At 39.5% G+C, this 14,697-nt stretch overlaps 1 protein-coding gene and 1 long non-coding RNA gene across 2 annotated transcripts; both read left to right on the top strand.

The window, feature by feature from the left end:
* Nucleotides 1-532: 532 nt before the first annotated feature.
* On the top strand, nt 533-5,018 carry LOC125211792. The gene is made up of 4 exons (XR_007174566.1): nt 533-923; nt 1,742-2,538; nt 2,609-3,550; nt 4,231-5,018. It is a non-coding gene; the product is annotated as an uncharacterized LOC125211792 (long non-coding RNA).
* Nucleotides 5,019-7,254: 2,236 nt separating this feature from the next.
* On the top strand, nt 7,255-9,171 carry LOC125201139 (3-hydroxy-3-methylglutaryl-coenzyme A reductase-like). The gene has a single exon (XM_048099090.1). It carries the CDS (start codon nt 7,373-7,375, stop codon nt 9,053-9,055), a length of 1,683 nt encoding a protein of 560 aa, XP_047955047.1. The 5' UTR covers nt 7,255-7,372; the 3' UTR covers nt 9,056-9,171.
* Nucleotides 9,172-14,697: the final 5,526 nt, after the last annotated feature.

The raw sequence follows: 14,697 nt of genomic DNA, 5'->3' as shown, positions 1-14,697 counted from the left end.
AATAGGTGAGAAATTTTCAGGAACGGAGGGAGTAATAAAAGTGAAATGGAATGCTTATTGACGGACATACGAGAAAGAAAAATAAGGCCTTTAATGACCGATGAAAGAAGTAAAAAATAAATATGACAAGTATTGACTTAAAAAAAAAACTAATGACAATTAATAGACATATGAAGTAATTCTAGGTACTTGAATTTTTATTTTTATTTTCTTACTATAAAATTAATTGAGTACCCGTAGTTCTATTTGGGCAACCTGACCATAGTAAAAGATTACGCAGTGTTTCTAAAATTACTCCCTCCGTCCCATTTAAAATGATATTTTTTTTTTAGTTTGTTCCAATTAAGAAGACATATTTCTTTTTTTTAAAAAAAATTTTCCTCTCCAATTAACACATTCAATCACTTTCTTTCACACCTATTAAAATATTCCATCTTTCTTTCTCTTGCTATTTTAATTCTTACATCCATCTTTTCTCTCACAAATTTGTCGATTTAATTATGCAAACAAAATTAAAATTCTAACAGTCAAATCCATTATCTGCATTGAGCTTGAGATTCTGAATCCTGACAATCAAATCCATTATCTAGACGGCGAATGTGGTTTCCGGAATTGGAGAGGTAGGGCGGTCGATGCGGCGTCTCAAACCCTAGGCGGGGCGTCCCGCTGTGGTTGGGTGCTGGGGCCTTCGCTCGACAAGATCATAAGAATGTGGCTTGGAGGAAGGAAACACTCCCAACTCGTCTCCTCCTGCAAATCTGCTCTGCCGACGACCCTTCCGATCCCGCCTCTTGCTGACTTCCAGCTTCAGCCACTCATCTCCGCCCTCGATTCGGCCTACCCCAAGGTCGTCGAGCCGGGTCCTGACACCTCCTCATCCTACATTTGAGCTAACTAGTGGAAAACAGCTTAAGTTGTCGTCGGTATGATTACTTTCTGGCCCTCATTTTGATGCTGCTCTGCTATTTTTTCTTGCTGAACGCAGTCTGAGTGTATTTCACCTTGATGTGCCTCACTGCCTCCTCATCTCATATTTGAGGTTATGAGTCTTAATTAGTAAAGATTGTTTCTGGAAAGTTTTTGCTGATTGATCTGGTTGATTATCTTTTTTGATTAGGCATCTTTGGTTATGCATGTTGTATCATGGATTTAGGTCTTTTGCTGTCAGTTATAACCATGCATATCATTCATAATATGATCAAGCTTTTTTTCTAGTTCTCACTCCATATATTGTTTTACCTCTCAGCTATACAAATTTGCTGTGGTTTTTTTTTTTAAATCTATTCTGTCCCAAGAAATTTATGGTATGTGTATATATTTTTTTTTTTGCATATTTTTGTACTCCCTCCGTCCCAAGATAAGTGACTTGTATTCCTTTTTGGGGTGTCCCACTTACTATAAGTGACCTATTTTCATTTTTAGCAAAAAGTCATCTCTCTTACTTTATTCTCCACCTACTTTATTCTCTCTTCTCTCCTCTACTTTTCCCTCTCTCATACTTTACTCTCTCCACTTTAACTTATTTAAATACCATTCCTTAAATCCGGTGCCCAAAAGAAGTAGGTCACTTATCTTGGGACGGAGGGAGTATTTTTTATAGCTTGTGCAATTTTTAATAGCCTTTTTGTGTTTTTGTATGAAGCGTGTGCATATTATTACCTCTCAGCTATATAGGATTTTAATAACCTTTTGTGTCATTATATAGCTTGTGCAGATTTTTAACACCCCTAGATATTTGCAGATCTCGCAATGGCCTCCAAAAAACTGCTCTAGGTCCACCACCTGGTTCAGTTTCCTCCTTATCACCTGTCCAAGATATGACATGTCGTTATGAATCAGTTAAGTGCCTGGTTAGGATAATTAAATCAATGGAATCATGGATGGACCAACAACTGAAAGCTGGAGAACATAATCCGACAAAGTCTTCTGATAATGAAAACGTGGCTGAGAGTCTCAGTTACCACACTGATGATGCAACTAATGCTGATTATGAGCCACACCTAGAAGCAAACTCTGAAATATATGATGCTGCAACACTGGATTAGCTTAGAGCTCATAAGTTGGAAATTCAGGTTTGTTTATGATTTCACTTCAAGCAAATCTATTCCCTCAAGAATTCTTAATAGCTGTCTAATCTAAACATGAGAACAGGGTTGCATTAAGAATACAAGCATTTATAATGTAAAATTAGCTGTCTAATCTCTTAATAGTCTAATAATTTATTTAGTGGCAGAGTTGTTATGATTTTGGAACACTTTAGTGATTATGTCAGTGTAATGGATGCCGAAAGGCACTGCACTGTTCAATAGAAAATCATCCAAGGGAATTGAATTCTTGATAAAATCCAAAAAAGTTGGTAGCTCCCTAGAAGAAGTGGCCCATTTTCTGAAAAAGATAGACCGCATCATGGAAAAATTTGCGGAGCGCTATTGTAAATGCAATCCAAACTCGTTCACCAGCGCAGATACAGCTTATGTCCTTGCTTACTCAGTCCTAATGCTCAATAATGACGCCGATAATCGTATGGTGATGGATAAGGTGCATTTCTAATACTTTAACTTCCATAGTGTCGGTTGAAGAAATGATGTACTAACACTTCCCCTTTTAGGTACATTTCTTCCTATGGCATCCATGTCCACTCGCAGTGTTGGAGTGACTTTGAGGAACGACAAAGAGAAAGCACAGTTGAAGAACCTGTCACCCCCCACTAGCCAGCCTTCAAGATACTCCTCATTGGCTGTCATAAAGGGTCTCGGCATCCAGCAATGCTGGGATACATTGGTTAGAGGGAGGCTTTTACCATCTTTTCCATGAGAAGTGTGCTCATATAAGGCATTGACAGTGGAGTTCCTCAGCACATTGCAACTGATTTACAGTGATGAGGAGGAGTTGGAGGCCATCACATTTCGGCACACCAAAAAGGAGATCACGCTAACTCCGGCTCAATTCAACGCTATATTCAAAGTGTACGGAGATCAGGACAGAGCCATTTGGCAAGAGCCGGAGGACTTTGATAGAGATTGGTTCTGGCTGGCAATCACACGTCAGCGGGACTCCACGGCCAGGTTCAACCCTTCAAGAGCCAAGAGTAGTGAAATAAGGAACCCGGTTTTGCGCTACATGCACAAGGCATTGGTGAACCTCTCGTTTGCCCACACAGAGTCTGGGAGTGTCCAGACCGAGAAGCTGTTTGTTTAGTATCCATTTAGTAGGATTTATGAAAAGTCCAGGTCAAGGTACCTCAAGCGCGGAAGTAGCTGCATTGATGCGTTTGGCTGCTGATTTAGGGAGCAAACTTTCTGAAGACGAGGGGCAAGATATCATTCTTTGTTTGAAAGAGGCTGCTGAGTCTAGTTTGCCTGGTTTTGCAAAACTTCTGAAAACCATGGACAGCATCGAGATTCCCGATGTTTCTCATCCAAATAATGATATGGAACTGTCTACGGACCATGGAGATGGCTCTGAGGATGATAACGAAAACTTTCAAATGGTAGCATATATTTTATCAAGGATGAATGTCCATATTAATGTACAGCTACTTGTTATACAGGTTAATGCTCTCTCTCAAACATGCATTTGAACTGTTATCGTGTTAATTGTGCTGGTGCTTACCTTTGTTAAGCGTATCAACTATGAAATGGATGGTCTCAGGCGCGCAAATACTATTAGTTTGTATGGTATGCAGTTTGATTTGACTTTCATTTGAGCCTATTATATGTCCTCAGTGTGAGACTTTGTTTTTTCATTATACGCTGTGCATAACCTTTTTCTTATGTGTACAAATTACATACCATTAAGTAGGAGTCCTACTTAAGAATATACCAATATGTCTGATGCTAAAAACTCAATTCTCAAATTTGATAGCTTATTGGAAGCAAGGCATTGGTACTTACTGCAATACACCACGTGAGTATAAGCATAAAAATTGGTAGAATGTTCCCGACTCTGGTAAGTTTTTGGTTGAAAGCCAAAAAACCGAGAGAGGTCCTTTTATTTTATTAGAAGGTCTAACATGTCTTCCAATTAAAGCGAAGAATAATGTCTCTAGAATACGAAATATAGGCCATTTATTCACTTCGGAAGCCAATTTAATGTGTATTCTGCTGTAGTTGTTGATCCCGGAAATAACACGATTCTGTTGCAACCTTTTGAAATTCTTGTACTACTTTTATGTGTTATAGGAACTAAATTAGGTCGAAGTTTCATGCTGATCTTTCTCCCTGCTCACAGGCTGTGACTCTTATATACAGGATCCACTGGACGTCCCTGTCTGCAAATGTTGTCACCATAGTACTCGGAATCTTTTCATCGATATCATCTCATTCTCATGATTTGAACACCCAACTACATTACTTCTCAAGTTAGATAAAGCATGCTCTATCGTGGAGATCTCAGGTCCACCACTCGTGCTCTTTGAAAATGAATCATGCAAGAGCTACTTAAACTTTTTGCATGATGTACAAGTGAACAGCCCATCTTTATCGAGGGAGAAGAATGCTGAAGGCGAGCTTGTGTCTGTATGTAAGAAAGTGTTGCATATATATACCTTGAGTGTAGCGGAGTTGAATGTGTCACATAAAAACTTAGGGCAAACTGCCTTCTTCCATTAGGCTCCGCAAAGGAGGAGGAATAGCAGCTCGAATGCCTCTAATTCTATCAGTTATGCGGATTTTGGGTAGTCTAGAAAGGGTATCATTCAGGAGGCATGTTTCTCAGCTGTTTCCATTGCTGGTGGATCTCGTCCGAAGCGAGCACAGTTCAATGGAAGTGTAACGAGTTTCGAGCAGTATATTTAAGTCATGTATAATAGGTCCTCTAGTGTACAGAGTGTAAGTTGAGATTTTCTTGCTTCACTATCGGTTCTTAGGAAATTGTTTTGCTGTATAGGAATATTCCATCTGAGTACAGTCATTTTGGAACTCGACTCTTTAGAAATGTATGCACCTATACTAGTGTGGCTACGCAAGACTTTAATTCCTTCAATTTTCCTTTTATTCAATTATTATTCACAATGCAAATGTCACATATTCAATTAGTTCAGTCTGAATATTATCTATCCTACTTCTTTACGCAAATCTTAAAGTAAAATGGTGAGTGAATAAATTTCATTGGTGCAGTACTAGAGTAAAGGTTATTCTTTATGATATGCAAAAATCATGAGGTTCGTATGAAATTAATGAATCAACAACTTGTGTTATTGATAAATATTTTTTAAGATGAATAAACTTTTCTGAAAAATCGTGAGGTAGTTTAGATATAAAAAATCAACTTGCAATGAAGCTAATACAAAAGAAAACTCGTTTACTCAATGTCAACTTTTAGGAATTAGTGTATAATCTGATCTCATGATATAATTTGAAGTCTCTCGACTATTTTATACCTTATTCACATGTAGAATCTGATTTTGTTCACATGTATCTATGTATATGTGCGTGTTTGTTTTGAATTATGATGTTAAACTATAGAAGTGTTTGAAAAAAAACTATCAAGTGCATGAACATTTAATAAAAAATACTATGATCTTTACTAGAAATTGATTGTAACTTTAATGGAAGTGGCAGGTCAATTCTTCTTTGGACTGGGAAATTTCAAAGGAATTTTTTTCTTTTTTAGACAATTATTTCATAGGATTAGTTAGTCTAGAGTTTATATTAGAAAAATCAAGTCCGCACCAAAGAACAAATTGGAAAAAAAGAGAAAAAGTAAAACTGAGTCGCGATAATGCAAAAGGGCATTTATTTCTGCAGTCCAAGTAGGACCAGAATAATTTGGCATTTCACATTAACATTTTGTTAGGACTTATTGACTCAATGAAAATCAATATTTTATGATCAATGGAGTGCTGTCTACCATTTTCGCACTTGATTAAGTGTAAGAGTAACTGAATTCATTTGTTATATGGAGTAGTACTAAATTATAACTGAAATTTTGATAATATCCCTAATTTTCAAATGAAAATGGGTTGCTAACAATAATTTCAGCACCAGTTGTTTTCCACGTTCTGAATGGTCCATTACCATATTAATATTAGCGACTAACAAGTCAAATTCGAGATGCTATACCAACTAAAATATGTGATGGTGGACCCGTAAATTGAGGGCCTAATTGATCATAACTTGGTCATCAAATATTATGCATAAGATTTGAAGAATTTAAAATTAGTTTGAGTTAAAACAATAATGCAATGACATCTTACCATTCAATTCAAACACCTAATAACAATTACGTAAAATCAGAACGTATCGTACCAAAGAAATTTAAAAATTTATGTTGTCCTCTCATCTTTGTCAATATAGGCTTTAAAGTATAAATATAGCAGTAATTTAATAAATTACTATCAATTATCATAAAATCTACGTAGGGTTTTTTAAATCTCACGGAACAAATTACTGTAAAGTGGGTCAAATGACTTTAATTTAAAGTTTTCTTAAAACATATTTAAGGGTAATGTAATTCAAAACAACCTAACTAGTTAATGGAATATTCCCTTCGTCCCAGAGAAATATGTCATATTTTCTTTTTCGTCAGTTCTATAGAAATAGTCCGTATTCATTTTCTCATTTTTCCTTTATTATATATGGATTCCACGATCCACTACCCAATTTCAACTAATTTTTTTTTTATTCCTTACTTGTGTAAATCCCAAATGACCTATTTCTATGGAACGGAGCCAGTACAATAAAAGATGTTCAATTTGAGAAACAGACGGAATTTTCAAAGCAAAGTGCGATGACCAAACTCAAATGAATAGGCGATTAGATAATTACTACTACTACTACTACTACTACTACTACTTGGTTTAAGTGGGAGAATACACATTTTTATCGATTAGATAATGACCTATTTATATGATGTCTTTGCACGAGCGAATATATGTTATCTTAGTCTGTAAGCAATTTATAGAAGTACACAAGATATGTACCTGGGTACTGAACAAATGAAGTGAAAGAAATGTTAATGTTTTAAGATAAGAAGAAGCATTGTAATTGGCAGCAATATACCAAAAGTTAGAGCTATGCACGCGTATTCAATGAAGTAAACTATTGGTCAGAGTTATACGTGTAATGCATTTGACTATTGAATTGACACACATGGCACTACGCCAATTCACTTGCTCTTTCGTAATATTCGCTCCCAAAAATCCAATTAAAGATTACAAATTGCAGCACAACTTTCAAGGCCACGAACGAGCTCAGCACCTTCCTTTTGACCACATATTCATCATAGTATAAGTAGATCATCATTAAGCATTCAATTCAATTCAATCCACACCAAAAATTTCCACTTAAAGCAGCGTTAGCAGTGCAGTCCGGCCTACTCTGCACTCCCTTTCTCTGCAACACACAAACATACCTCTAAACATTATTCAAAAATGGAAGGCCGCCTCCACCAGTCAAAGTCTAAAGCCAAAGCCGCAGCCGCTGATGAGAAGGCATCCGACGCCGTATCAGTACCAGTATACCTGACAAACGCCTTCTTCTTCACTGTGTTCTTCTCGGTGGTATACTTTCTGCTTCTCCGGTGGCGGGAAAAGATCCGTAACTCAACACCTCTCCACGTGGTTAGTCTGTCTGATATTGGAGCCATCGTGACGTTCGTGGCCTCATTCATCTACCTTGTTGGCTTCTTCGGCATCGGCTTCGTCCAGTCCATCGTCATTCCCCGCGCTCCAATTGACGAAGAAGATGACGAGGAAGAATTCGACCGCTTGATGGTGAAGGAAGATTCACCAAAACTCCCCTGCGCTGCCGCTCCCGCTCCCAAATCCGATGATGATATTCTTAAGAAGACTGAGGTTAGCGCCGACGACGAGGAAATTATCAAGTCGGTGGTGGAGGGGAAGATCCCCTCTTATGCTCTAGAATCAAAGCTGGGAGACTGCCACCGTGCGGCCGCCATCCGCCGCGAGGCATTGCAACGCATCACAGGAAAATCCCTGGAGGGGCTTCCCTTGGAGGGCTTGGATTACGAGTCGATCCTTGGACAGTGCTGTGAAATGCCAGTGGGGTATGTGCAGATTCCAGTGGGCATTGCTGGGCCGCTGTTGTTGGACGAATGTGAGTACTCTGTTCCAATGGCGACCACAGAGGGCTGTTTAGTAGCCAGCACCAACAGAGGGTGTAAAGCTATATATGCCTCCGGAGGGGCCACCAGCTCCCTTTACAGAGACGCCATGACAAGGGCTCCTGTCGTCCGCTTCGGCTCTGCCAAGAGGGCTGCTGAGCTTAAGCTTTTCCTTGAAGATCCTCTTAATTTTGAGACCCTCTCCCTCGTCTTCAACAGCTCCAGCAGATTCGGCAGGCTGCAGAGCATCAAATGCGCCGTCGCTGGCAAGAATCTCTACATTCGATTCTCATGCAGCACGGGCGACGCCATGGGAATGAATATGGTTTCTAAGGGTGTTCAAAACACCTTGGACTTCCTTACCAACCAGTTCCCTGATATGGATGTCATGGGTATTTCTGGAAACTACTGCTCCGATAAGAAGCCTGCTGCAGTCAACTGGATTGAGGGCCGTGGCAAGTCAGTTGTGTGTGAGGCCGTAATCCAAGGAGACATTGTCAATAAGGTGCTCAAGACTGATGTTGCTTCCTTGGTGGAGCTTAACATGCTCAAGAATCTCACTGGCTCTGCCGTGGCTGGAGCTCTTGGGGGCTTCAATGCTCATGCTAGCAACATTGTCTCTGCAATCTACATAGCCACCGGACAGGATCCAGCACAAAACATTGAGAGCTCCCACTGCATAACCATGATGGAAGCTGTCAACGATGGCAAGGACCTTCACGTCTCTGTCACCATGCCTTGTATTGAGGTTGGGACCGTAGGTGGTGGGACTCAACTCGCCTCTCAGTCCGCTTGCCTCAATCTGCTCGGTGTCAAGGGAGCCAATAAGGAGGCTCCTGGATCCAACGCCCGCCTTTTGGCAACCATTGTCGCCGGCTCAGTTCTTGCAGGAGAATTGTCTCTCATGTCTGCCATCGCAGCCGGCCAACTAGTCAAGAGCCATATGAAGTACAACAGGTCTAATAAAGATGTTGCTAGTATCAAGTCTTGAGCTGCTGAATGAAAAAGACCAGTGAGACTCTTGTTTTCATACAATAACAATGCTGACCATTGTAATAACGAAGGGGATAGACCTAATCAAATACTAGCTTAGAACTTTTTGTTTCACTTTGATTCCATTCAATCGATTATTCTTTCATAATCCGTATCATTGGCCTTTGCTATTGTAGGTAAGGAACTCTATCAATTCAATACTCCCTCCATTTCATTGTAATAGAGGCATTTCATTTTCTGCACTCGTTTTGAAAAAATAATATTAAATAGTTAAAGTGGAGAGAGTCAAAAGTAATAGAGAGAATAATGTAGAGAAGAGTCTTATCTACAATATTTTCTCTCTTACTTTACTTTTTCTCGACTTTAACTATTTATAATTATTTTTTTAAAATGAGTGCTCAAAATGAAATGCCTCTATTACTATGGAACGGATGGAGTACTATTTTGGGGATTTCTTGTATAAAACTTGACAACCTCTCTTGTGTTGGATGAAATTTTAATTATATTTTTAGCTTAATTTGCTCAAACAACTACAAGTCTACAACTAAAGTTATTTTTACGAAAGGAATTGAATTAGAGAACTTCTTCATCCATCTTATTTCATCTTTGGAGAACTAACCAAGACCGGGTGATTCTTTGTGACTAGTTTGTGTTGTGTTCATGCACAGTACCTCCTCCGAATTCAAGAGTGTGTATTCTCCATTGATAGCGATAATTCCTAACAAAAGATTCACATGTAATCTACTCCTTCCGTTCCATGTTAATTGAGTCATTTTTCTATTTTGAAAAGTTTCAAGTTAATTGAGTCATTTCTATTTTTACTAAAAAGTAACTCTTCCTTTTACTTTACTCTCTCTTTATCTCTCTTACTTTACTCTCTCTTACTTTTTTCACCATCCATTTAACACACTATGTTTAAACTCCGTGCCGAAAAGAAATGTCCCTATTAACAAAGAATGGAGGGAGTATGTTAAGGGTGAAGTTCCCTTAACACGATAAAAGGCAGTCGCCGGAGCTTTGCCGGTCGATCAAACCAAGATTTAAGATTGCAAAACAATAAAAGCTAAAAAGATAATTTCATATTTCTTCATTGAATGCGATAGAAGAATACAATATCTCCTATTTATAAGACTAATTCTCTAATACCCTAACTTAGTGACCAAGAAAATAATCATAAGCATATATGGAAAGATATATGACAAATAATTGATAGACAAATTAATAGAGATATGGAGATATCTCGTATCAACTCCCCCACGGTTAAATTCCACCTTGTCCTCAAGGTGGGAACACGAAAAGCAAAGAAGAGAGTTGCTGATAACATAAGCTCGACGAGATCTATCTCCTCCTGGATCAAACACACATCGAATAGGGAAGCATCTCCCTTCATCATCCCTATCAAAAATCATCAAGGGAGGACCAATGTGATTGTCAAAATTCAGCGCTAAAATGGATAGCTTGTCCACACGTCCAAGAACACTCACACATGGCGTGTCATTGCGTGGCGGGATCAACCGTGCATCACCATCAAGCAATGTTGGTCGATGATTCATTCTTGCAACAACATCACCATGAAAATCCTTATAGAGAGAGACAATTTCCTTCAAACATATTGAAAAGGCATCTGCCACTTTATTTCCATCAAGTGCATATAGATAATCACTGTCCTTCTCAACCAAGCAATGCTCAACATCTTGGGATGACACTCGAGCCACATTGAATGATGTTATGACTGTCTTCACTTCCTCAACGGAATCAGCCTCCTTTTTGTCGTCTAATAGTGCTTCCTCCTCTCCACTAACATTGGGGACGCACTGCGGAGAGATCAGACTTGGCGGGGGCAGGTTCTCCAACAATTCGTCTTCCTCCCTACTGATATCGGGGCTGCAAGGTGGAGCTAGTGGGGACATATTCAAAGGCGGGAGCACAGCTGCAGCGGGCAGCACCGGTGCTGCTGAACAGTTATGGCTTGTCGGGCTCCAGGAGGACGGGTGCTGCAGTGGTGGCGGCGGGACAATCACTGCAGTAGGTAGCAAGCTACTCGATGGATCGTGATGGAGATAGGGACGAGAGAGGCTCCGGGATTCAGCGGAGTCCCAATAATCATCCAAGTCACCTATGGAATTACTCCTTCCCTCACCAATAGTTGCTAAACGTTGGGTACCATAGGAAAGGTATAGATTGAGAGGCGGCTGATCATATGGTGTGTATTCTTGTGGCGTGTACAGTCTCGGTGGGTCCCAACAGGTCGGCGGTCTAGGAGGCAACCGGTTGAAGGGTGGGTAGCTCTGATGTTGGCGCTGTTCGGGGAGATCCCAGCTCGTTGGATGGCGAGGTTGTGTGGCTGGCAGCGTCTGTATAGGACCTTGTGGGTACCAGCGCATATAAAGGTCAGAGCTCGGCGGCTGTTGCTGCCAAGTGTAGGGCTGGTGCGTAGGAAACGATGGCTGGTAGGGTGTGTAAGGCGGCTGTGTGGTGGCGTTCAGCGGCGGCCCATCTGGTGGGTCAGGTTCGGGGCGCGAATAGTACCCCGATGCAAGCCTTGGTGCGCTCAAGGGGGGGCGCAGGAATTGGGTGTGGCGTCACCTGTGTTGCGCCTACTCGAAGAACAGCAGCATCAAGTCGAGCCTCTAATTTGTTGAGTGCAACTGCGACACGCTCAAGCTGCGAGGTCATGAACTCTTCCGGTGAAGCCTCCACCCGCGGCGATGACTCTCCCGGTCGTGGCATTCCCCAAGGTTGATGGTGTCGATTCTCATCGGTATGAGCCATGAGTTCGAAAATGGAAGCACCAATTGTTAAGGGTGAAGTTCCCTTAACACGATAAAAGGCAGTCGCCGGAGCTTTGCCGGTCGATCAAACCAAGATTTAAGATTGCAAAACAATAAAAGCTAAAAAGATAATTTCATATTTCTTCATTGAATGCGATAGAAGAATACAATATCTCCTATTTATAAGACTAATTCTCTAATACCCTAACTTAGTGACCAAGAAAATAATCATAAGCATATATGGAAAGATATGACAAATAATTGATAGACAAATTAATAGAGATATGGAGATATCTCGTATCAGAGTACTACTTTGAACATTGAAATTCCAAGAAATAATCAAAAGTCCATATTGTTACATGTTTAATTTCTGAGGCACTATTTAAACTTTCATAAATTACCAATTCACTATTTTTCTACGTAAATTATGCAACCGACATTCTATTTATAAAACAAAAAGTATCGGTCATCTTCGATGGGAAGACTTGGGATATTGCGAGGGTGATCTTTCAGTTTAAGGAAGCCGCCTATAGTACTTTGAACTCACGTTTCTCCCACGATCAGGTTGTTCTCCACCTCCAAGATAGATGATGATGGTGACTGTTTTTCAGGTGGTATTAAAATTTTGGTACGTCTTGAGTCACTCATCATAGTACTCTTTTTTTCCTTTCCCATGGGGTTTTATTCCCAAGGGGTTTTAACGAGGCCCTCCCACACTGGGTTACAGTGGATTTTGTTGATCTTTTATTTCTTCCATGAGCTTTGCCCATGTTATTTTGGTATGCTTAGTCTCCTTGTTGGCTAGTTGTTGATGTTTCTCCTCGGGTATGCCCGAGAGTATGATGTAAACGATAAGTTCTGATGATATTCTATTTATTAATTCATATAAAAAAAACACAAAGTATTTTCGCATATATTTATTCCCTACAGTTCTACAAAAACTATATATTACATTCATACAAAAAAATAGTTTAGTAGTGAATTACATACTCCCTATGTCCCACGCTAATTGAGTCATTTACTTTTTGTACTCGTTTTGGTAAAATTATACTAATAAATAACTAAAGTGAAGAGAGAATAACGCAAGAGATGAATATGAACGAGAAGACTCTCCTCTAAATTATTCTCTCTCTTACTTAACTCTCTCTCCATTTCAACTAAGTATTTATTATCATTTTTTCAAAACGAATGCAAAAAAGAATAGACTCAAGTAACGCGGGACAGATGGAGTATATAAGTTGGTAAAGTAAGAGAGAAAAGGAGGAAAAAAGTAGTTAAAATTTTTTTAGTGGAAAATGAGACCTCACTTAAGAGATATATACACTATGAATAGGTGAGAATAATTCTGGTTGATGACAAAACAAGCATTTAGTAATTTTTACTAAAAAGTTTTGCTCCTCCAAAACCTTGAAAACTGCGGTTGAAATGCTCCAAGTGCAATGACAGAGTTGCATTGTACACCAAAGTGACGATGACAAACTTTCGCACATATGGGGAGAATAAATGGTTCATACATGCCTGACAAATAAGTGTTATCGCCAAGAACTCAAAATGGTCTTCATGAGTTCTGAACGTTATCCTTCTACCTCATGCAAATTTCGCGATATCCAGATCTTAAATCAAGCTTTATGAATTGAGCTGCAACGCCATCTCACCAAGCAACTCGTCGATGTAGGGATATGAAACCTATCATGGATTGTGACTGCATTTGGTTCCCTATAGTCGACACATGCAAGAAGAACCATACATTCTGCGGACAAATAATACCGGAGAAGAAAATGCAATTTGACTTACCTGAATTGTGCTATGCAAAAGCATCTCTTTAATTATGTGTGTGAGTTGGGCAAGCGGTGAGAGGTCAATGCTTGAGGTCAATTACCTGAGGCCAAAGGTCTCAGGTTTGAGTCCTCGGTGGCACGGCCTTTAAATCTAAAGTCAATTATAAAAATAAAAAAAAAGCATCTCTTCAACTTGTTTCTCTATTTCTAATTTTGATAGTGAGGATATATGTAAGACCTCACATTTAACTGCACTTTTACTGACAATAAAGTGATACATTGATTTAAAAAGGCTCATGGGAAGACCCACCAGGGGCTGAAATATGCTAGAAACATGTGCAACAATATCAAGCCTTCTTCTAGCAAGTCAGAGGAAAATTCAAGAGGGATGGGTGAAATTATTGCCACCTGTATCATCAAAATTTTATAACAATCCACATAATTTGACGTTGCATGCATAGCCATCAACTTATTAAAGGTAATGACCTTCAAAAGGATATCATCTCCCTTTAATATCACAATAGTCCTTTTTTCCAATTTAATTGCATGTGTAATTCTGTTAAGTGAGTGTTTTTTTCTTGCGAGATTTAGATGTGCAAGTGTATTGTAAACTGATAGCAGGCAAACGGGTCTAGGGGATTTACTAAACCGCAGGGTCTAGCAGATCGGAAACCTATCTGGAATGTCGTTGGGTGCACTCTCAAACCACTTCAAAACCTCAACCCATTATAATATTGGCTACTCTATGGAAGTAAGGATCGATCCCACAGAGATGGATGAATTTAGATTGTATTCGGAGGATCTGGAAAATGGTTGGTTGCTGCCACGCAACTCATGGGTTAAGTTTAACTACTAGGCTCAACGGAATGAAAAGAAACTAATCTATCTACTAGACTTAGGAAACAGTGGTAAATTTGTATTAGCTTCCTGAGTCCGGCAGATTCTCCCTACGCACCTAAACTTATAAACACGTGTTAGTTCATTGAAATAACAGAAATTCACCTCATAACCAATGCATGAAATGAGCCTTATCATTCTGCATAAACATGAATGAGAATACCTAATGTCTTCGGCCATTGTATGCCCAAGAC

The sequence above is a fragment of the Salvia hispanica genome, chromosome 1, assembly GCF_023119035.1.
Source record: "Salvia hispanica cultivar TCC Black 2014 chromosome 1, UniMelb_Shisp_WGS_1.0, whole genome shotgun sequence".
Lineage (NCBI taxonomy): Eukaryota > Viridiplantae > Streptophyta > Magnoliopsida > Lamiales > Lamiaceae > Salvia > Salvia hispanica.
The sequence above is the reverse complement of the archived record's forward strand: the minus strand, read 5'-3'. Positions and strand labels throughout refer to the sequence as shown.